The sequence below is a fragment of the Diplotaxodon limnothrissa genome, linkage group LG7 (assembly GCF_057381915.1).
Source record: "Diplotaxodon limnothrissa isolate DT_005_m linkage group LG7, D_limnothrissa_male_GT1.1, whole genome shotgun sequence".
Taxonomy (NCBI): Eukaryota; Metazoa; Chordata; class Actinopteri; order Cichliformes; family Cichlidae; genus Diplotaxodon; species Diplotaxodon limnothrissa.
The window spans coordinates 46576027-46598754 of record NC_140602.1 but is presented as its reverse complement, the minus strand read 5'-3'; the positions used below and the strand labels follow the sequence as shown (position 1 = coordinate 46598754).

General features: G+C 40.1%; 1 protein-coding gene across 1 annotated transcript; it reads right to left on the bottom strand.

Annotated features, from left to right (window-relative positions):
- Window positions 1–2000: 2000 nt before the first annotated feature.
- On the bottom strand, window positions 2001–20689 carry bmpr1bb (bone morphogenetic protein receptor, type IBb). The gene is made up of 11 exons (XM_085359775.1): window positions 20465–20689; window positions 11479–11638; window positions 8925–9027; window positions 8566–8668; window positions 7231–7321; window positions 7006–7150; window positions 6505–6697; window positions 3788–4085; window positions 3516–3691; window positions 3298–3428; window positions 2001–2339 (listed from the first exon to the last, which is right to left on the bottom strand). Exons 1-11 carry the CDS (start codon window positions 20550–20552, stop codon window positions 2214–2216), a joined length of 1614 nt encoding a protein of 537 aa, XP_085215901.1. The 5' UTR covers window positions 20553–20689; the 3' UTR covers window positions 2001–2213.
- Between the last annotated feature and the right edge of the window lie 2039 nt (window positions 20690–22728).

The following is a 22728-nucleotide window of genomic DNA, read 5'->3' as shown; positions in this document are numbered from 1 at the left end:
ATCATTACACCGTTTTTTAAGTGTTGTTATAACTACTATTAATACTTTTAGTCATGTTATGTATAATTATTGCTTTTCTATTATGGGTGATATTTTTGAGTTGCATTGGTGATTATTTTGCTTTTGCTTTTCTTTTTCTTTTCTTTTTTTAGCAGGATCATTTGGCTAACTACATATCTCTACATATCGTATATCCTGTTAACAAAAGGATATGGGAAATTAGCCAGACTGAAAAAAAAGTCATGAGTGATGCAAATTTGTGTGACGTTCATGATGATGTCGCGTTCACATAAGATACCAGGCAGAGCGAAGAGGGAGATGGTGCAGAAAGGGAAATCAAACCAGTATATTTTTGTAGGACCAGTCCAACTGAAAACAACTGCTTTTTACCAAATACCTGACATGTAAGGTGATCATCTAAATATTGTCTCAATCAACCGACGTTCATGCGTACTTTTGGAGGATAAGAGATTTTAACTCAGACAACGATGTTTGTACATTCACTACAGAAGCCATCAATATCACGATGACACTGATTCTGTGCATAAAAATGATCTGTAAATGTGACATTCCTTTGATGGAGCAGCAGTTGCGCCCATACAAGTGTTCTTGGTTGGTTTTGTTTTTTTGAATGGCAGTTGTCCCAGTTTTCTTGAAGCCGTCTATGCAAACTTTGCATCCCTTTGAAACAATCTCTACATTCTCAGTGGGCTAGCCTTTGCATTCCCTAGTTGTTCTTCAGCTTCAGCTTCATGATTAATATTGTGTATAGTGAGAATGTAGCCTGTCTGTTTCTTGCAACGGCTTGCATTTCATCTGTCAAGTTATTGTACAAACTGTAAGAAAGAATTTTTAAGACTAATAATAAATTATATTTATATGCAACATTGAAAATGGAGTGCGACCATTTGACTTGTGAGACTGTGTTTAAAAAAAAAAAAAAACCTTATGGGCTTTCAAGATATATTTTTCAAATATTTTTTTTAATAGGGAATGTTCTGCAGATCCACTCATACACCTTCATTACTTGCATATGTACAGATTAAATAAGGCACGTGCTACAGTGGCAGAGTGGATGAGACACACATATATATATGTATAGACACTGATCAAAAATGCATTTTACCATCCAACAAGGCAATAATACATAGATTTCAGATCAGCTTCATATGGATAAAAAAAAAAAAAAACGTGACCAGAAAGATGAGACGATGCAGGATAGCAAAGCCCAGATCTAAAAAGAGGTTGTATGTATATATATATGCACATACATACACACACACACAAATGTGTGTGTGTGTGTGTGTGTATATATATATATATATATATATATATATATATATATATATATATATACACACACGCACACACAGGTTATAAAGAATCATCTGGTTTCAAAAGCCATCCTGTACATTTTAAACTAAAAGGCTAAATATGGACGGATGGTATATAGCCATACGATAGTCAAACTACAAAAACAACCACATGAACCTCACAAATTGTCTCTGTTGTCTCCGGCTGTTGAATTAAAGCACACTGAAATCAGAAATCAGATGATTCTTTTTTGATTCACCTTGAGTGTGTGTGTGTGTGTATGCATGTATATTTGTTTAATATATCTATCTATATATATATATATATATATTAATCATGTTTCTGTTTGTTCAGCAATAATAATAATGGTATGAATCCACATCTTCTACACTGAGGTCAATGGATGACTATCATCGTCATAAGTCCACTGTGATATCACAGCATGCAGCGGCTGACTCAGAAAAAAACAAAACAGCAAAACACACACACACAAAGCAGCTTTGACAGTACAAAAGACTGCCCGTAGAATACTGCTATATGGCTTTAGAGGAGCAGCGCAAGAGCATCCTCCAGATTTTAGTCCTGCAAGGCCCCCTGAACAGTCTGGAACCAGAAACCACTTAGCTTTCACAGAAAGCACAGTCTCAACACTGAGGGAGAGGCGCCTCAGACAATGGTAGAGCAGATGTCCCCTGATATAATAAAATTTTTGGTATATATCATTATTCTGGCCCTACGGTGACCATTATCTCTATCACTCATCCTCCCTGTCAGTTATATTTGTTCTATTATTCACAGTCTCTCTTTTCTTCTTCCCTTTCTTCTGGCCAGCTTGAGTGGCCTGTGCCAGTGGTAATGATGAGACTCTGGGAGATGATATCTTTTCTGTGGACTCTCTGTCACAGTTTGATATCTTGGGACTCTAACATCTTTGCAAGAGTCTTCTTCACCCTTAGGGCTGTGAGACGACAAGTTGGATTGTGAGCCCAGCACTCCGACATGAGTTTCCCCATCTGTCGTAGACACTAAAGACACACACGACCATATGCATAAGAATACAAGTATATTTTAGGCAAATGGTTTAATCCATGATTACTAATTATTTATGGGCATGCAAAAACATGTTTAGCAAAAATGTACCTTACATCCACCGAGACCTACAAGGTCAACCTATAACTTAGAAACAGGGCTGTACTTTGTTTTTTTAAAGGGAATAGCGTTGTGTTTATGTGCAAAGTGCAGGCTTTTTATTATTTGCCAAGCTGAAACCCATTTTAATATACTTGATATCATTTTGAGTATAATTATTTTTTTTATTTATGTGGATATAATAAATGGGTAGCATTTAATAATAAATATCAATTAGAAAAAGCGGTTATAATCAATAACTGTAATGCACATAACACAGAAATAAAAAAAAGTGATATTAAGAAACCCCATATATCATTCCCTGTATGCTCCCTCTATATGTTGTAGAAATAACATAGTTTAAAAAGGCCAATGTAGAATCACTTCAAAGGTGAAATATGAAATGCTATTTTAAATCCTTATACAAAGCTTTCTATATTTTGACAATACACACCACACTTCATCATAGTTTCTAAGTTATAAGCCTTTTTCTCAATTTCCGACCAATAAATCATAAACTTGACCTTGAATGACCTTTGTGGATGATCTACACTGCTACAAAGATTCATCAGAATCCATTCAAGACATTTCGAGGCATCATGTTTACAGACAGGAAGAATGATACGCACTAAAGAATACTCTGGAAAAGTGTATGATTAACAGCTGTTGTGCTAATAACAGCTGTTTCAATGCATCATTTCTCTCATACTATGAGGCAGAAATCTCCACTTAGAATGCAGATTAATGCATATTTACATGGATTTATTTTAATGTAAGTAACCATGTTGATGTAATGACGTTCACACATAAACGCCATTAAGTTTAAGTTTTAAAAATGGATAAAGATAAGAGTACCTCATCATTGCTCCATCGATTAGCAAAAGAAGGTCTTTGTTTTTTTATGCAAACCACTTCTCTCATGTCCTCATATGAAGGATCGGACGGGACGAGGTCATAATAGGGAAGCTGATGTTCCTCCACAATACCTGGAGTTTAATGAAAGAAAATGTCCATTAATTATCATTAATAAAATATTAAGACACTTCAAGTCAAAATAAACACATCTTCCTCACCTCCAGAGATGCATCGCCGGGCCATCTCCCAGATAATAAGGCCAAAACTATACATGTCAGCTGTTATAAAAGACTGGAAGTGGCTCCTGTTGAGGGTCTCATCCAGTACTTCAGGTGGCATGTAGCGCTTTGTTCCAACGCGTAGGTTAGGAGGGATATCCACTTCATTGGTGTCACTGAGACAGGGAGGAAAAAAAGGAACGAGTCAAAGAATTTTTAGCATCGTCCAGTATTAATGTAAACGCTCAAAAGACTCAAAATGTCTTGTGTACCTATTAAACTTGACAGCCAGACCGAGGTCTGCAATACAGCAGGATCCATTCTTTTTAACCAAGATGTTTTTGCTCTTCAGGTCTCTGTGTGCAATAGCTGGTTTGCCCTGTGTGCCGTAGATCTCAGTGTGGAGATGACAAAGGCCTGATATGGAGGAATACGAAAGCTTCAGAAGAGCCTTGACGTCTAAGCTGTTGGACTTGAGGTAGTCGTATAAAGAGCCATTCTCGTGGTAGTCTGTAATTAAGTACAGCTGAGTCCACGAGCCGGTTCCTTTGATGTCGGCTGCAATGAATCCTGGGGATTAGATAGCTGGTGTGAGGGGATTAAAATATACAAACAGAAATCAATGCGCATGGTTTCATTCACTTTTGGGGACATTTCACCAACTTGTGCTCAGTCACTGAACATCCATTTGTGTGTGTAACTTCCAAAACAATCAAACATAGTGCATGGAAGTAGGAACCATGCACTGTATTTTTTCTTTCTAATACTCATTTTCCATTTGTTAGTCAGCTATTACCTCTGCTTTTGAAATGCAAAACCCAGTGTATCGCTATATCTCCCTGGAAACATGTTGAAAAAATGTGTATCTTTACAGATATTTCATATTTTTTTTGTCTTTGTCTATGACAGCTTGCTGTTCAGACTTTAATTGCTACACTTGTTAACAATGAGTTCTGAGAAACCCAACACTCCTTTCCTCTAAATCTAGAGATTTCAAAGTCTGACCCGCATGCAACTGGCATCCACAGTTAATGTCAGAGTGTGGAAGCAGAACAAAATGAGACCTTTTTAGTTTTAAATCTAAATCGTCTTAACATTAACATAGAAATCAAATGTTAATAAACCTGAAAAACCTATAAAACCTACATAAATATAAATATAGCCCTTTGAGCAGATGCATAAATACTAAATGTGCAACCATCAATCATTCCCGGGCTTTTGACATTGGCACTCAGTTATCAAAACTTCCAGAGCCCTCTGAAACTCCAGAAATTAGTCGTTAACCCCAGAGGCTAAGTCAGCAGTCCAGTCAATGAGTTCCAAGAAGAGCCTAAACCAGGGGTGTCAAAATTAAGGCCTGGGGGCCAGAATTGGCTTGAGACACTCCAATCCAGCCCTCTATATTGGAATGACAGCATAAATTTTGGACTTTTACCTGAATTTTCAAAAGTTTTACAGCTTTTCCTTCTGATAAAGTCCTCCCCTGTGGCTATTCATACCATACCAAAGTAATGAAGTAATAAAAAGCAAATAAATACCAGAAGAGATCATATTTTATCACTCACTACTGCAGAAATTTCTGTTTTTTTAACAATAGATCCACATAAAAAAAAGAAAGAAAAGAAAATATGATTATACAATAACTATTAAAGTAATTTTACACATTTGCCAAAGAGTCATGCTGACAGATTCCTTTCATTCATTACAGCAGCATTCCTCTAACATGTGAAAGAACTGTGGAGATTTTTCTTTTTTTTCTTATATTACTATTCGTTGACATGATCTTGAACAGTTTAGGTCCTTACTAGGCCAAGAGATATGTATTTAAGACTGATGATAAAAATGGTATGGAGATTCAGACTGAAGTAGATGCTTTGTTGGAGCGCCAAAGACGGGACAACAACTTGTCTGTTCCTATAAGGTTGATCCTGAAATTGCTGCCATGAGGCCTCTAAATCAGATGGCGTGGATGATGACAGCAGCTACAGCAGCTTCATCTCCTATGTAGAAATCTACAACTACAACATCTACGATCTCCTGGAGGAAAGATGCAATCAAGCCCACATCATGTACGTGGCTGGTTGTCTGGAGGTGGAAGTCAAATCTGCAGAGGAGGCTTTTCAAGTGTTCTGGAGAGGTTAAAAAAAAGAGGAAGGTTGCAAACACTTGGCTGAACAGAAAGTCCAATCGCTCCCACAGTGTGTTCATTATTAAACTGGCTCAGGCCCCTCTTGATGCAAAAGGCAAGAATGTTCTCCAGGATAAGAACCAGATAAGTGTCAGGCAGCTGTGCCTGGTGGACTTGGCATGAAGTGAGCGACCTGGCAGGACAGGAGCAGAAGGCACTAGTATACCTGAAGCAGGTAATATAAATCAGTCTTTGCTGAATCTGAGGACATGCATCAAGATACTTCGAGAAAAACAAATGTGTGGCACAAACAAGATGGTCCCCTATCAAAACTCCAAAATAACCCACCAAAAAAACGACTTTGATAGCGATGGAAATGTTAGAATGGTCGTCTGTGGAAGTCACGTGGTACGCCTGCCCAGGATGGCAACAGATGGGGGTGCCAGGGCTCCATGGGACACCAACTTGGAATGGGAAATTATTTTTGGAACTGTCGATCCTTTTATGCACTTGCATAAAATTGCATATCAAACTTGGACTTTAGGTTTCCTTTTGGTATTAGTTATTTTATGGCCTTATTCCTGTATTCATGGATGTACCATTTGGAAGTTCACCTTTTTCTTCTTAAATTAACTTTCATACATTTAATACAGCAACTGACTGTTCTTTCTTGGATTTTTGTCTTTACCATTACATTTGCAACATTAACACATTCTGCAGAGTAACTACTTTCCTGACCCTAACTGACCTCTGAGAAGAAAAACAAAAACAAACCTTAATTGTGCTGATTGCAACCGCTGCTCACTGTTAACTAAGTGCATTCATTCTTTTACACTCACTTCGCAGTTTTCAGGACCTTACCCAGTATGTTGTCGTGTCTCATCAGGAAGGTCTGATAGATTTCAGTCTCTCTGAACCAGCTTTCTTCCTCAGTGGTGAAGAAGACTTTGACAGCCACTCTCTCTCCTCTCCACTTGCCCATCCAGACTTCTCCATATCGTCCTTTTCCAATCTGCTTAACCATCTGAATCTGCTTGGCGATGGTGCGCTGCACCTGGAAACAAATTATTGAAACAACAAAACAAAATAAATTCCATTTTTACAAAGACAAGTCTCTTTAAAATCCATTTTTTTCATTATAAATATAGAAAAACTTCCTTCTGAGCATCTTGCTCTGTTTAAGTTTTATACGAGCGAACAGGTTGATGTAATTCAGATATTTTACTGCACTAAAATTCATTGTGTGACATTTTCTTCTGCATATTCTGCATATATTTATAAACAATGGAGTGACACAGTGATTATTTTATCACAGTTAATCTCACCTTGAGGTGACGCAGAGGTGTAGAGAGTTTTGCTTACCAGTAGAGGGAGTCCTGACCCAGAGCCAGACCCAATGCTACGGGAATGCTCTATCAAGTCCTTCAGAGATTCCCCAGGGGGAATGTAGGTCTCATCCTGCTCCAGATCGATACTGTAGCGTGGCCGTGACTCCTGCCGTTTATATCTGGCGCAGAAAGTTTGCTGAGTGAACATCCAGAGGTGTGAAAGTGTTTAAATTATGTGTGTATGAGACGACCTTCTTACCTTAGGTAACAAAATACGAGGATGATGCCAAGGATGATGCTGCAAACTGTGACTGAAATTAAGAGAGCCATGTACTGGATACTGTGGTAATCTAAAAATGTAATGATGAGAAGATGTAAATTAGAGTTTTTATTTTTTTTTTAATTTAGCGATTTTGAAACAACAAAAAAAAAAAAATCCTGGTCTGGTCAAGATGGAAAGTCAACAGAACAACTACTGATAAATGGAGGTGACAGTCAGTTGTTCATGGGCGTCATTCCAAATATCTCTCATTGGCAGGGACAAGTTTTCCCCCTTCCATCTCTCTATTTCTTCCCTGCACCCCCTTTTCCTACTGCCTTATCGATCACATCCCGCTCCCAAATCTCACATATCAGATGTCACACGGACATCTACAGAAACCCCAGAGGTCTGAAGCAGCTCTGGGGCTCTAGACTTTCTGCACTGTCAATCAGAAGCACAGAAACACGAATGGCTGAACAGTGATACTTCATGGTGGGGAAAAAATAACACACACAAACACAATAAGAATTCGTGGAGAAAGAACTTCTTATAAGGTCACTGCAAATTAACTGATGATAAGTAATGTTTCAAATGAACCTACATTTAAAGGAAAACATAATGCATAGAATAAATTACTACCATAACTGTCCATTGTTACTGTTTAAAAACTGACTTCATCCTCAGACGTGAGAGCAGCGCTTGCTGTTTTCTTGTGCTAATCTTTCACTTGGTGATAAAGCCGCGTTGCAACTTTTTTTTAACACTCCTTTCTGGCCCATTGAGATTTTGTTCTATCCTATCCTCAGATCATAGTAAGAACTGTTCCTTGTTATTAAAACTGATAAGAATGAAGCTCAAACTACGAAAAAAAGAGTCAAATAACAAAACAGCAGAGGTAGCTTGAATGTATAAAAAATACACATAGGTTAGTGTATGTGCCAGAGGGAGAGAGAAAGTGTGTGTATGTGTGTGTTAGTTAGTGGGTTGTGGCATGACAGATGGACAGATATCTCACATCCGTCCTGAGGCAAGAAACTCAAGCAGGCCCTGGGGAGAGGCTGTCCTTTTCATTAGAGGGTGAGAGAACAAGCCAAATCTGCAGGCTCCGTTTCATCTCTCTCTCCTTCTCTCTCTCTGTCTCTCTATGTGCCACTTCACTCCAGCACCACACTGTGGTTTGTAACAGCTTAAACTGTCACTACCCATCACCAACCCAGCGTGGCCTAAAAGAGCCAGTTTTGAAAGCCACTCACACTTTAAAGAGGGGCAGGATTTCATTATGTGAAAAAAAAAATGTGTGAAAGAGTGGATGTGTGTGTGTGTTTGTCTTACTTGATGTCATCAGTGGAGGAAGGGTGGGACGCAAGTCTCTGTTGCAGAAGTCTTGATCCGTGCAACACTCGAGAGCTCTCCTTGAACGTGCGTTCCACGTGTCCTTTCATGTACACAAACAAAATGTCAGAACTGTGCATGTCTATGTAACACTAATGAGAGGGGGCTAGTTAGCATTTTGTAATATAACAAAAGCTCTTCTACTGTGTATAAAGTAAACACAATGGACTGGACAATTCTTATTCAAATGGGTCTCATCAACAGCTTCAGTAAGTCAAGTAAAGCTTATAAAGGTTTAAAAAGATTTCACGGGTGACACACGCACATTCACATGCAGCATTCACATGCAGCAGACTTACTCTGCATTGAAACTCAGAGCCAGCCAGTCCCAGGCAACCTGCAGTGAGTACAGCAATCCCCCCCTCCTCCTCCTCCACCATAGTGAAGCAGTAACCATCAGTCCTACAAAGAATATGCACACAATTTCACCATCACAGAAATCCAAATAAATATTTAGATCTGAAGATCATTTTTATTGACTGTCAGCATGTTAGTCGCGTGTCTAATCTACAGTGGGGCAAAAAAGTATTTAGTCAGCCACCGATTGTGCAAGTTCCCCCACTTAAAATGATGACAGAGGTCAGTAATTTGCACCAGAGGTACACTTCAACTGTGAGAGACAGAATGTGAAAAAAAAATCCATGAATCCACATGGTAGGATTTGTAAAGAATTTATTCGTAAATTAGGGTGGAAAATAAGTATTTGGTCACCTCAAACAAGATCTCTGGCTCTCACAGACCTGTAACGTCTTCTGTAAGAAGCTTTTCTGTCCCCCACTCGTTACCTGTATGAATGGCACCTGTTTGAACTCATCATCTGTATAAAAGACACCTGTCCACAGCCTCAAACAGTCAGACTCCAAACTCCGCCATGGCCAAGACCAAAGAGCTTTCGAAGGACACCAGGAAAAGTATTGTAGACCTGCACCAGACTGGGAAGAGTGAATCTACAATAGGCAAGCAGCTTGGTGTGAAAAAATCAACTGTGGGAGCAATCATCAGAAAATGAAAGACATACAAGACCACTGATAATCTCCCTCGATCTGGGGCTCCACGCAAGATCTCATCCCGTGGGGTCAAAATGATCATGAGAACGGTGAGCAAAGATCCCAGAACCACACGGGGGGACCTGGTGAATGACCTGCAGAGAGCTGGGACCAAAGTAACAAAGGTCACCATCAGTAACACACTACAACGGCAGGGAATCAAATCCCGCAGTGCCAGACGTGTTCCGCTGCTGAAGCCAGTGCATGTCCAGGCCCGTCTGAAGTTTGCCAGAGAGCACATGGATGATACAGCAGAGGATTGGGAGAATGTCATGTGGTCAGATGAAACCAAAGTAGAACTTTTTGGTATAAACTCAACTCGTCGTGTTTGGAGGAAGAAGAATACTGAGTTGCATCCCAAGAACACCATACCTACTGTGAAGCATGGGGGTGGGAACATCACGCTATGGGGCTGTTCTTCTGCCAAGGGGACAGGACGACTGATCCGTGTTAAGGACAGAATGAATGGGGCCATGTATCGTGAGATTTTGAGCCAAAACCTCCTTCCATCAGTGAGAACTTTGAAGATGAAACGAGGCTGGGTCTTCCAACATGACAATGATCCAAAACACACCGCCCGGGCAACAAAGGAGTGGCTCCGTAAGAAGCATTTGAAAGTCCTGGAGTGGCCTAGCCAGTCTCCAGACCTCAACCCCATAGAAAATCTGTGGCGGGAGTTGAAAGTCCGTGTTGCTCGGCGACAGCCCCAAAACATCACTGCTCTCGAGAAGATCTGCATGGAGGAATGGGCCAAAATACCAGCTACTGTGTGTGCAAACCTGGTAAAGACCTATAGTAAACGTTTGACCTCTGTTATTGCCAACAAAGGTTATGTTACAAAGTATTGAGTTGTATTTTTGTTATTGACCAAATACTTATTTTCCACCCTGATTTACGAATAAATTCTTTACAAATCCTACCATGTGGATTCATGGATTATTTTTTTTCACATTCTGTCTCTCACAGTTGAAGTGTACCTCTGGTGCAAATTACTGACCTCTGTCATCATTTTAGGTGGGGGAACTTGCACAATCGGTGGCTGACTAAATACTTTTTTGCCCCACTGTAGTGGCATGAGTAATTGTGACAATACCAGGAATACACTAGCACATTTATGAATGTTTTGAATGTGAAAGAGCCCTGACTTCAGTTCAGGAGATGAGGCTTGAGGTGAGGACGATGAGGATGAAATGGAAATGAGGAAGGACAGAGAGCGGTGGTGATCGTGGCCGCTGTATTCGTGGCAGCGCAACATGGTGGCTTCCACAAATTAACGTCTATATATTTTTAATGGATTCAGTCTAAGCTTATGAGAATCCATCAATTTGTAGGAAGATGTAATTACACACTAAATGATGTGTATTTATGAGTACATTTTTTACCTTTAAATATAGTCAAAAAATTGAGATGAAGTAATAATGACACAAAACAAATAGATAGCAAAGATGACAAATAGTACATTCATATCCTTATATATTAAATAACTGCATCTAAGCACATATAGACCTTGTACCACTAAGTATTAAAATGTAATCTCTGAAACAAAACAAAGAAACAAAGAAACAAACAACTGAAATGGATAATGAGAGTAGAAATAAGCTGTGCCTCACGAAGCTTCAGGGGTTTCAGAAGAATGGAGCTGAATTAAAACATTTGTGTGCTTCTGATCTAATCACGCAATTATGAGTCTTTTGGCTAATTACACCGGGTAAATGTTTGCGTTGTCTTTTAATGAGCTTAACACAGTGTTTTTTAAAAGTTTGTATGTGTCTGTTTTGTGAGCATGCAAGTGTGTAGTCCAGCATACATGCAAGTGTTGTTGACCGAGTCTTCAGGACAGTGATGGTAGCAGTGGCACCAAAGCATGTTCTGAGCTAAAACTGTGGCTGCGCTGCTGCTCTCCTCCACCCTTCGATCCGATGCCCCCTTCCCCCCGTTCTTCAGGAGCATAGTGTCCAACATATTAGCTGTACAGTGAAGACATAGGAGACAGAAAACTTTAGTACACTGCACCTCAGGAAAATCAGTGATCAGTGATCAATAATAATAACACATCCCCTTTTTCAAAGCCTGTCAATTGTCTTCCTAGCTTAGCATTGTTTGGAGTTTAACAGTGTGCTGCTGAAAGAAACCCTGCTGTTCTGAATTTAACTCCAAGTGGTCAGAGTTTAGCAGAGCTGATAAAGGAGCTGATCAAGGAAACAAGTGAAAACATAATATGAAGTATGTGGATCTATTGCATCTCCCACGTCACTGATCAATGGACCGATTTGCAAACTTCATAAACTCATAGGGGAGGGGAGGAAAAGAGTGAAAAAAGGAAGCGGTACTAAAAGGAAACAGCTGGGGAAGAGTTTTCAGAAACAAAGGGGAGAGGTTTAGCAACCTGCAAACAAACTGTGTCTATAAATTGCAGAACAATTTAGGAATAATGTTCTGTAATGCAAAATTGTTTAATTGACTTTGAATATATCATCATCTACAGTACATAATAGCATCAAAATTTCAAAGAATCTGGAAAAAGCTCTGTGTGCAAGGGACAAAGCTGGAAATCAGTATTTTTAGCTTTGTCAGAAAATCAGTATTCGATGTTCCTCTCATCCTCACCGAACTCAAAACAAGCATGGCTCTGTCATGGACATCAGAAACACCAGAACCAGACCAGAAATCTTTGTGGGTGAACACAGTTCAGCTTGCCAGCCACAAATGCAGGTTAAATCTTTACCATGCTAAGAAGCAGCCACAAATGAGCAAGATCCAGAAAGGCTGCTGTCCTCTCTGGCCTGAAACTGGAAAACTATTCTGTGGTCCAACAAATCAAAATTTGAAATCCTTTTTTGGAAAACATGGATGGAAAGGAGTTATTTAATTGTTTTTAGACTGTGAATAATGCCAGATATATGACCTGTAATCGTACATTGTAAAATTAATAAAACACGTGTAACAAATATTTGGGCTAAAAAAGAATGCAAGCTGAAATCTCCAAAAGACGTATAATTATTTAAACCAGTATGACACACTATAATAACCCTGCTCATTGGTATAGAAACATTTTTCAATTAAAAGTAACTGTGCAGCTTATGCGCTTTTTTTTCACTCTTACTGTAAAGTAGCTGAAGCTGCATAAAGTCTTTCAGTGCAAAATCAGTCATGACAGCAGATAATCCCCAAAGACCACTGTGGTCAAAGAGCAGAACAGCATTGTGCCACACTAGATGGATGTCTTTCTCTTGCTCTCTGTCCGATTCTCACTTTTCCTTTTACCTTCACATTATTTTCCTTGTATGTATGTATGTATGTATATATATATATTAAAAAAATTAACCTGTTTAACAGATTATACACAGTGAAGCCAAAGTCAAGGCTTTCAAGACATCAAGAATGCCCATTTCCATGTTAGCGCTCAGTGTTAGTCAAATCCAAGAAAAGTTTCCCCCTGATAGATGCAACAAGATCTAAAGGGCAGAAACAGCCAGAAAGCCAATCAGGCATCAAAAGGGAGACATGATTAATCCTCCAGAGGAGTACGTGATGAAAAGGCTAAATCAGATTGCAATACCAAATACAGTGACTATTCTTTAAGTGGGACTGTGTCCTTTCACTCTGTGTTGCGGTTTCTGTCAGAGGGGAAGTTCAGATCCTCCCTCACAGTGGCCTTGGTCTCTTTATCACATCTGTTTTGCAAATATTCAAAACAAGGACACAAGAATGGAATGTTTCACGAGTCTGTAAGGAACTTTCTGTCTTGAAGAGCTCTGAGTCACTTAATCTTTTGGTAAACAAGGTGCACGTTGTACCATGACAGCACTTAACTGCAATGACATAAACACAAAAATGAGCATTACGTAGAGCAGCACATGGATTACATATTTTCTAAACAGTTCATTTGGCTATGAACAGATTAGTCTCAAACAATTTGTACTTATAAATAAACTTGCTTGATTACACATATTGTTTGACATGAAGGCAATAAGTTTTATAGCTTGCTGTACAAAGTATGCAGATTCTATCGTATCCGCCAGTTCATTGACTGATGGACCAATATATAATTCCAATTAAACAAATGTTGGGAGGCTGTGTAAAAATTTTAAACAACAGAACATGATCTGCAAGCTCTATAAACTCACATTTTATTCACAGTAGAACACAGAAAATGTATCAAGTGTTTAAACAGAGACATTGTGGTATCTCATTAAAAATATAGTTATGTTGCTGCCATCAATTTGAAATTGAGGATATAGATAAGGCCGAAAATCACTATTGGATGGGCCCTCAACCTGACTACAATACAAACTGTCTGTTATGGAAGTCATAATGAAAGTATTTATCCAACAAGTTTTAAAGCCTGCTGTACATATGAGTAATTTTACTGCACAGTCACTGATGTTCAACAAATTACTAAAAAGCCTCAATGATGGGAAGAAAAAAATCAAAGAGAAACTACCTCTCTTAAACTAAAGACAGGAAAATAACCAAGATGTGACATTTTCTTCACACTGACTCTCACATAATGTGTCACATGCATTCTCCCAATTAGGTGGTCTAGCTGCAGAATGTCTCATCCCTCACTCTCTTACATCTCACTGCCAATACCACCTTTCATCATTTCCTGCTGTTTCCAGCCTTTCAACATCCCAACTTCCATCTGCAGACCCTGGAGGTTTATTTATTTACTCATTATCGCCTCATTATTTGTATTTGCAGGAGAGTGGCATCAAATTCTACTAATATTCTGTGTCCTATAACTTAATGTGACTGGAAATCACATTAAGTTTGACTCATTACTATGAACTACTTTAAACTACTACACCAGTGCACTGTCACCCATGTATGCACATATATATACTGCCCACCTTTCGTTTCGTTTCCTCCTTATATTTACTCTCGTCTTGGAGATGCATAAGCTTACATGGACCCTCACACAAACTTGCATTGTCAGCGACGTAGCACGCTGAAGGTCACCCAGAAACCTGATCTGCATCCCTCACACATTCCACAGGCAGCTCCTCTGTCTCTGACACAATATTACACACACACACACCCTCTGAGCAAGCGAAGTGTAATTATGGTGAATTACTCCAGCTGGAGAGCCTTCAGTCACAGCTCATCACCATCAGTGGCACTGTAAATGCGAGCGCTTCCACACTGGATTGAACTTTTCCAAACATGTCTGCATTATTGACGGTAGTTTATCTGCCACCTTTATGACCATGTTTCTCATTTCTGTTCATTTCTGAAGGCTGTGACTGAGCAATATTGGCCTTGTTTGTGACACAACCTCCTTCCTTTTTTATAGTGCTAAGCGAAGCATGACTATGACCTCTGTAACAATCTTATAATGGCAGCAATGACAAATGGGAGCCATCATGGAAGAATCATGGAAATTCCCACTTGATAACATGTTCTGTTTGTTAGGCTTTTTGGGTGTGTTTTTTTTAAACGTTTTTTAAGACATGCATTTTTTTAAATGAACGTCTTTATTTTTGCCAGTTCTAATGGAAGACGTGCTTCCATTTTTCCTTATTCTAACCAAATGTTCGACTTTTACTGATTGTTTTAAGTTGAGTCAGTTTGAGGTGCTACATTGTTGTTTCATTGAACTTTTTTTACTTTCCTTTTTCTTTATTACAAATAAAAGATTTTAATAAAAACAGTAACAACAATGGGATGTGACGGGCTTTGCATGCCTTGAAAAATAAGCACTCCAATTAACAGAGCTGTATAACAGGAGCAGACTTCACAGACTAGACAACAGGCATTGAATCTGTGAGCTGTGACCACTGCACAGACTGTTAACTGTTCGTCATGGGTGCAGAGGAGGATAAGTTACTCCAGGTGGCCATGATAAATCACCTTCTCAAAAAGAGGCATCTTCCCCCTTGTCTGCCGGGTGCACTCTGACCCTGAGGGGGTCACAACCAACCTGCAAAGGGCCCATACATCCTCCTCCACCCTGCCACTGCACTCTCATTCCTCTTAACCCCCTACAGGCTTCAAAGGCCTGTGCCACATGAGACACTCACACATGTGCGCATATTGTACACGCACACACAAGAAAGTGTCCGAGGAGCACATTCCACACTCTTCGCTTCTTCTTCTCTGCTGCTGCTACACCCACATCAGGTCATCGGTTTCCAGCGCACAGCTTCCACCAACCTGTTTTCTCTTTATCGGCTGCCTTTCTGAAGGACTGACAGGGGCTCCCACCAGACAGAGCAATAATGCCACGACAAATTTATGGAGTTGACCCTGCCCTGCATTTTTCTCAAATCCCACCCTCGAAAAAAAAAAATAGCTCCACTGTCAGAAACTAAATTCTACATATGGGTGTGAATACAGCAAAGAGCTGCTATATCCACATGCAAATACTCAAACACAGGCAGATGTACACACAGACAGACGAAATAACTGCTCTATTCACAACAGATGCCGGCAACATAAAGAGACAGAGACACAGAGGCCTATATATAGGGTGCGCAGATGCACTAAACTTCTTAATCTTGCATATAATTGTATGAATCTTGCAAAATGTTTGCAGACAGACACACACTGGCTGACGAACACACACATTGATAGACAAGAAACAGGTGTAGGTGCTGACACCACAAGTGTATCTGTCTCATCTCAAACCCATTTTCTCTTTTTTTTTTTTTAACATTATCTGCCCACAATTCCCATCAACGCGTCTCACTGCTCGTCTATCTATTCATGTGGTCTGGACTTACTGGAAAAAGCCACAAGCGACTGAAAAATTCTGGGGTTCATTACAGACTGCAGCCATAGCGCCACCACAATATGTCACCTTAGCCATTCTGCACCCCCCAAAAAAAGGAAATGTGGGCAGACGCTTCTCTTTTGTACTTAAGGTTGTTTAATCTATGTAAGTACTGTATATTGTAAGTATAGCATAGTACACTCACATGTCTATATGTTAAATATGAAAGTACAGCCAGGAGAGTAGTATCTTAGGGTGAAAAACTTGAAGACATACAGGATAGCGCAAAAATCTTGAGCCACCCCTACATTACGTATGTTTTGCTTTCAAGGAGCTTTACAGACTTCCATGTAAAGTTTTAAAGGGGTCTTCAACAATAGCTCTCCAAGCTTTTTGAAGGTCTTTCAAAGTTTTTCTATGAACATTGGATGCTTTTTCAGCCCAGTTCAGTGCAGTCAAGCATAAAAGGACACCTTAATGAAGGGATGAATTAGTGTTGTGTCTAGACATTACAGGAACCAATTTTAAAATGCATCTTTAGGCTCTTTGTTACTAGCAGCATGTCTAAAAAACATAGTTTCTTCCCATTTCTTTAGTTGACTCTATGGAAAATGACAAAAATAACACAGTTTGACAGTATAAAAAGTATTTTTGCACCAACAACATGATTCCCAAAGAGCTATTAGCTAAAAACTTCTCAGTATCCTGTACAGAGTGTCCTTAAGAAAATTGAGCAAACTGGTCTAGTGGAGGGGAAAAGTGGCAGTCTTAAGAAACCATCTCCAGCAGATATCTGAAAATCATGTTGATAAGACATAGGAAAAAATCCACCAAATGCACCTGATGCAGGACCTGAGAGATAAATCTGACCGTTCAGTTCATCAGTCTACCGTTCACTGAAGCCTCAGTAGCACTCAGTGGAAGGGTGGCTGTCAAAAACTACATTTCAGACAGTGTTGATGGGATCTTATCAAATCATATTTTGATCAACCATGTAATACCATCTAGACAACATCTGGTTGCAACAGCTTTATTTTTCAGCAGTGACAATGTTCTCAAACACACTGTCTGTGTGCTAAAAGCATAACCGGATAGACAAAAACAGTGTGGAATCATCTTGGCAGAAAATGAAAAAAAAAGAAGAAGCACGCAGCACCTAAAGAAGAGCTTTGAATGTCCTCCAAAAACCCTGGACAACTATTACTGAAGGATACCTAAAGAAAGCTTGGCTAATATAGTTTAGGCTGTGGGGAATAATAAAGGTGCTCATACCCAATTCTAAATTTGAAGCTCATTAAAATTACACAAACTCTCTTTTTGCCTTATATATTCCATTTTCAAGTATGTTTGCCTTTGACTAAGGACTTTTGCACAATCACAAAATCCACCTGCTGCCACCTCTAAAGTCTAGTAAGAATCCCAGCTGAAGCCTGCAAACATAGTTAACTTTGTTAACTAATTGTTAGACAACAGGGCCTTTTTATATAATTTCATATTTCAAAAGGATTCAACTAGGGTTTAGTAGTCCCTTCAGTACGTTCTTAAAACTCACAAAAATAGTCCCAAGTTTCCAAACCTCACAAAGCAGATATATTAACATGGTTCACATGAAGGACTAATAGACACACACACAGACACACACATATAGAGTTTTTATTCCCAGGCTTGACCGCTAGAGCAGCACATCTGCCTGGGGATCAAATTCTGTGTGGGGGAACCGTATCCACATCCTGACAGGAAGCAGCACACAGAACGCTGAAGGAGCTCGGTCCTGCTGAGGACCAACTGCTGCTGTTTTGTACTGCTGGACCGCTACGCCACGCTACACTCTGACCTTACTGTGCAGCGCTTAGCTTCACAAACATGTTCCAAAGGAAAGGTATATTATTGTTGCATATAATTTTTGTCCCTGCAAAGTACTGAGCAAAAACCTCTGCATGTTTGTCTGGAAGATTTTGAGTTAGGCATCATCCTCCTTGAGCATCCAAGAACGCTCGATCTCCATTTAAGATAACTTCAAATAATGTATGCAGTACGTGCATTAGTCAAGACTTTTGTCTCGTATAAATAACATAATTATTAATTGCAGTAAAAATGTAACACTACCTACAGAACATTAAACTTATTCAGGTTTTCCTGCAGGCTGTCTAAACCACTGCATGTTCAATGCACATTTTTCAAATATGTGAAGATCGCTGGAAGTAAAATATAAATGGCAAGTTACTTTAGTAGCAGCTCTTCAGTGAAGACTCCTGATTATAAACATCTTTCAAGAGAATTCCTCCAGTGTACTCAAGCAAGCTTTCAGACCTTTTATATTTTCACGTCACTAAGCCAAACACATACCATGTCAACTTCTCCCGCGTCAACTTTTGTTCATTTTTTCCTTGAATGGTAGTAGCTGAAACAGCAGCGATACCACAGATATTTTATCGATCAGTGACAAACATGGGGAAAACCTAACCCAAAATATAGCTAGGAGGAAATTAACACATATCAATGTATCAGTTTCAAAAAAGCCTAACTTATTATGATATAACCGACCATATTTTTTATATTTCCACTGCATTGCCACAGGATGAACAGTGTTTGGACTCATCTATTCTCTGTGAACCTTACCAGCCTAGGGAAACAGGTGGCAAACTGGCTGTGCTACTTAGATTTATGGGCTACCTCCCACATGTTAAACTCATTTGGGTGACCTTTAAAAGATCAAATCACAGGGGAAACAGAAAAGGTATTGATAAAAGTTAGTGGGGGAAAAGGCTGAGCATAGGGGAGTGAAACTAAGGAAGCTCAAGAATAACCTTAGTATAAAACTTTTCCAAGAAGCTCTTCAGCTTCATTTCGGGAAGTATTTATCAGTCTGTGCTGACAGGAATAAGCAGACACTTTGCCTCCAGTTAGTTAACGCTGCAGTTTTGGAAGAGTGAAAATCAATGTTGCTCTTCGGAGGCATTTTTGATGAGTTTTGCTCCAGTAACCCGCATAGTTTAAGATCTGAGTTGGGCTAATTCACTAAAAAGGATTCATCAGCAAGAGCAACTTTTTTTCTGAAGCCTTCCGTTTTCCAATGAGCCCCTATCCTATACTAAGAAAACAATTTAACTAACGGAGAGCAAGATGAGGCCAACACAGCACTGGGTGAACAAATGAGAGAAGTGGCATGCCATCTATCACTTAAGGGAAATCCACTCACAGCTAAGAGTCATGCTGAAATTTTCCAGACCATCTCTTTATGGCAGAATTTATAAACACTGCATGTTACTGTGTGCAAGCAGATGCTGGTTTTATAGCTTGACACCAAACTCTGTTGTTACGAAGTATGAAAGTCAAGGTGCAACTAATGATTTTTTTAATGTTTCTGTTTTTTAATATTAGGACTAACTTCTTTTTTTTTTTATTATCTGTAATAGTTGGTGTAAAAGGTTTTAAGAAAAAGAAAATGCAACATGAAAAATTGCAGAATTCATTGATTAATTTTGAAATTTTTAGATTTTAAACAAATAATTTAAGTGTTGATTTATGTGTCATAATATCTGCAAATAGCAATAAAAACTGAAAACCACCTAAACATGGTAATACCCATACTGACCTACTCCAACCAAGCGTCATTTTCTTGAGACTGGGAGTTCAGCTTGTCACAACCTTACGGGGCACTGTGACATTGCTGGCATTCATAATAAAAGACAACTGGCTGTCCATCTTCAAACAATTCAAAACATGAACGGGGATTTGGGGACATGAGGGTTGGGGGGGGTGGGGGGGTGGACAGGACAGCGGAGATAAATGCACACCGGTTTTCATGGCAGCCCCTGTGGAGATCATAATAGCTTTTCATCATAAATACCCCAGGGCAAAAAATAGACCGACTAGTGCACAGCTAGCACGATCAACCTGTCAGCGTATGATATCGCCTATAAAACATGTGAAAACTTGCTTCTAACTCAACCAGTAAAAGAAGTGCATAACCAGTCTAGTCTCAACATACACAGGAAGAAAACATGCCTATGATATAAGCCAAATGGTTAATCAAAACATAAAGACAGCAGGACAGCAGAAACATCAAAACACTCACCATCAGACCCAGGCCTCAGTGATGCTAGTCCAGTCACCAGGAGAACAGCCTGCCAGGCCCACTCCTGAGGCAGCAACACCACCATCATGCCAGCATTAACTTTCCTCAAGCCCCTGAGGTCCTGGCACAGCGAACACACCCCGCGCAACAAGGAGGAGGTGCGAGAGTGCACTTTATATCCTTCTGGTGAAAGAGGCTCAGTGCTTTTTTCTGTACAAGTGTTTCTCTGTGAGTGACTTCCCCCTCAGCACTCTCAGCAACTTCCCACAGCACAGTCGCCTTGCAGCCTCCAGCACTACTCCACACTGACAGCCTGGGAGAGACAGACACTGAGAAAAGAGGGGGGGGGGGGGGGGGGGGGGAGCAAAAGAGAGGGAGGAGGGTGTTACTTTGTTGCTCTCTCACTGTGCTATTTGTCCAGCCCTTTCGATGTCCACCGCAGAGGGAACAGCTGAGTATATCTACACATCCCCGAGGTGCTGCTACAACACAGGCACACGGTGCAAATTTTCTCATCCCTCATACCCAGAAAAGACAGCAGTGCAGAGGGGGCATTCGGGGGTGAACCGGGGCGATGGATGCAAGCATGAGGCTCCGTGAGGTGTGAAAGGTAGCAGTGAAGCCATTATGAACTGGTGCAAACACACAGCATGCCAAGAGAGACACAGAAGCTACAGAGTGAACTCAAGACTATAAACTTACAGAGGACATGTGTATATATACTATGGTAAAGCAAACTGATATCAAATCATGCAAGGCAGAGAGAGTATGAACAACTAAAGCAAGAATCTAGAGGAAAATTTGCATTTGTTGTTAATACAAATAGGTTATTGCAGGTTATCCATCTTGGCTCGGCACCAGTGCTCCAGACATGACATTTACGTCTTTCTCACCGCAGAGGTTATTTAATGGCATCTAAGTCTCCCACTTAACAATTAGAAAATCTTAAGAAAGATTATAAAATAAAAGGCTTTCATCTGCACCTTTCATTTGTTTGATAGTTGAAGAAGAAAGGCGACGCATTCCACAATAATCATCAGAGGGAAAAAGGAAAAGAAACCGACCTTTCCACAACCCCATCTTGACCTAAAGTGTGCTGAGCTACAGCTGCAGACGCAGGTGTTGTGTGAATGGCAAAAATCGCGCAGGCATTAATCTGTAACTAACAGTATGGTATTAAAGTGCAGATGAAGGCTCAATCTTGTTCAGTTGCTCCAGTGAGCCTGTGTGTTAAAGGGGTGAAAACACAACCACGCGAAGAGCTTCAGCAGGGATCAGCCCATCACACGTCAGGTGATTAGAGGCGATTAGAGCTCACACCTCCAGGCACCGCCACAACTTTGCAACTTCACACTAATCCAGCACACTTGCAAACTTACAACCGAACAGAAGAAACATGAATAATAATAGGGACACACTGCACAGCAAAAGTCAAGAGGATTGACTAAGCCGTGTGCCAAATTGCGTCAACTCTACAAGAGCGCCTATAGAAATCATAAACATTTCCGAGAGGGAAGAATTTCCACAATCACATGCCGTATGTATGGGTCTTCTGGGTGGAGTTTCATTCATTCCAAATGGTTCAAGGGGACACAAACAAAAGCAAATGTGGTGCTAAAAGAAGGCAAAAACAACAACAGCCAAATGGGCTTCTCCACCCACAACTGTCCCCTCCGAAAGTCTCACTGGGTGGGAACATCGGCTCCCAGAAGCCTCTTCGTCTTTTTAGTGCTCCAGCCTTAAAGCTGTCACTCCTGATTTGTGCATCTCTGTGTATTACATGTGATAAGTCAGACTATTCTGGAGCATGAACGCGTGGGGAGCAATGTGAATGGGTCATTGCACCTTACACACCCTACTGCGCTCCATCAAATGCCCAGCGTGGAGCCTCTCTGGACTCTCACACAGCCTACTTGGGCCCAAAGGCCAGTGATGGGGGGCCCAGTGGAGTAAGCAGCTCCGTAGGTGGGCGTCACTCCACCAAACAAAGGGGTTCAAAGTGGGGCAGACTGGTTGCAAGAGCTATTTTCAGTTAAATTAATTCTTCCTTTCCTGTGTGATAGCACATCTGCTATCACACATATTTAGAGATGATTTATACTGCTTGAGAAATTGTTTGTCTCATAGTCAGCTGTAGGATCAATCATCAATTCAAAATAAATGGGAATTCCCTACGTGGCTCTGTCTTTCTAGGAAAATAAAATCTATGATGATCTTAACCATTTTTTTGTTCTAAATGTATGAATTACACCTTGGTCAATATC

Excerpts from the sequence above, each read along its gene's own strand:
- bmpr1bb (XM_085359775.1), bottom strand. The coding sequence starts at position 20,552 with ATGATGGTGGTGTTGCTGCCTCAGGAGTGGGCCTGGCAGGCTGTTCTC. Across the intron at positions 11,639-20,464 it reads ACTGAGGCCTGGGTCTGATG|CTAATATGTTGGACACTATG; the intron begins GTGAGTGTTTTG and ends TTCACTGTACAG. Across the intron at positions 7,151-7,230 it reads CTCGTATTTTGTTACCTAAG|ATATAAACGGCAGGAGTCAC; the intron begins GTAAGAAGGTCG and ends TTTCTGCGCCAG.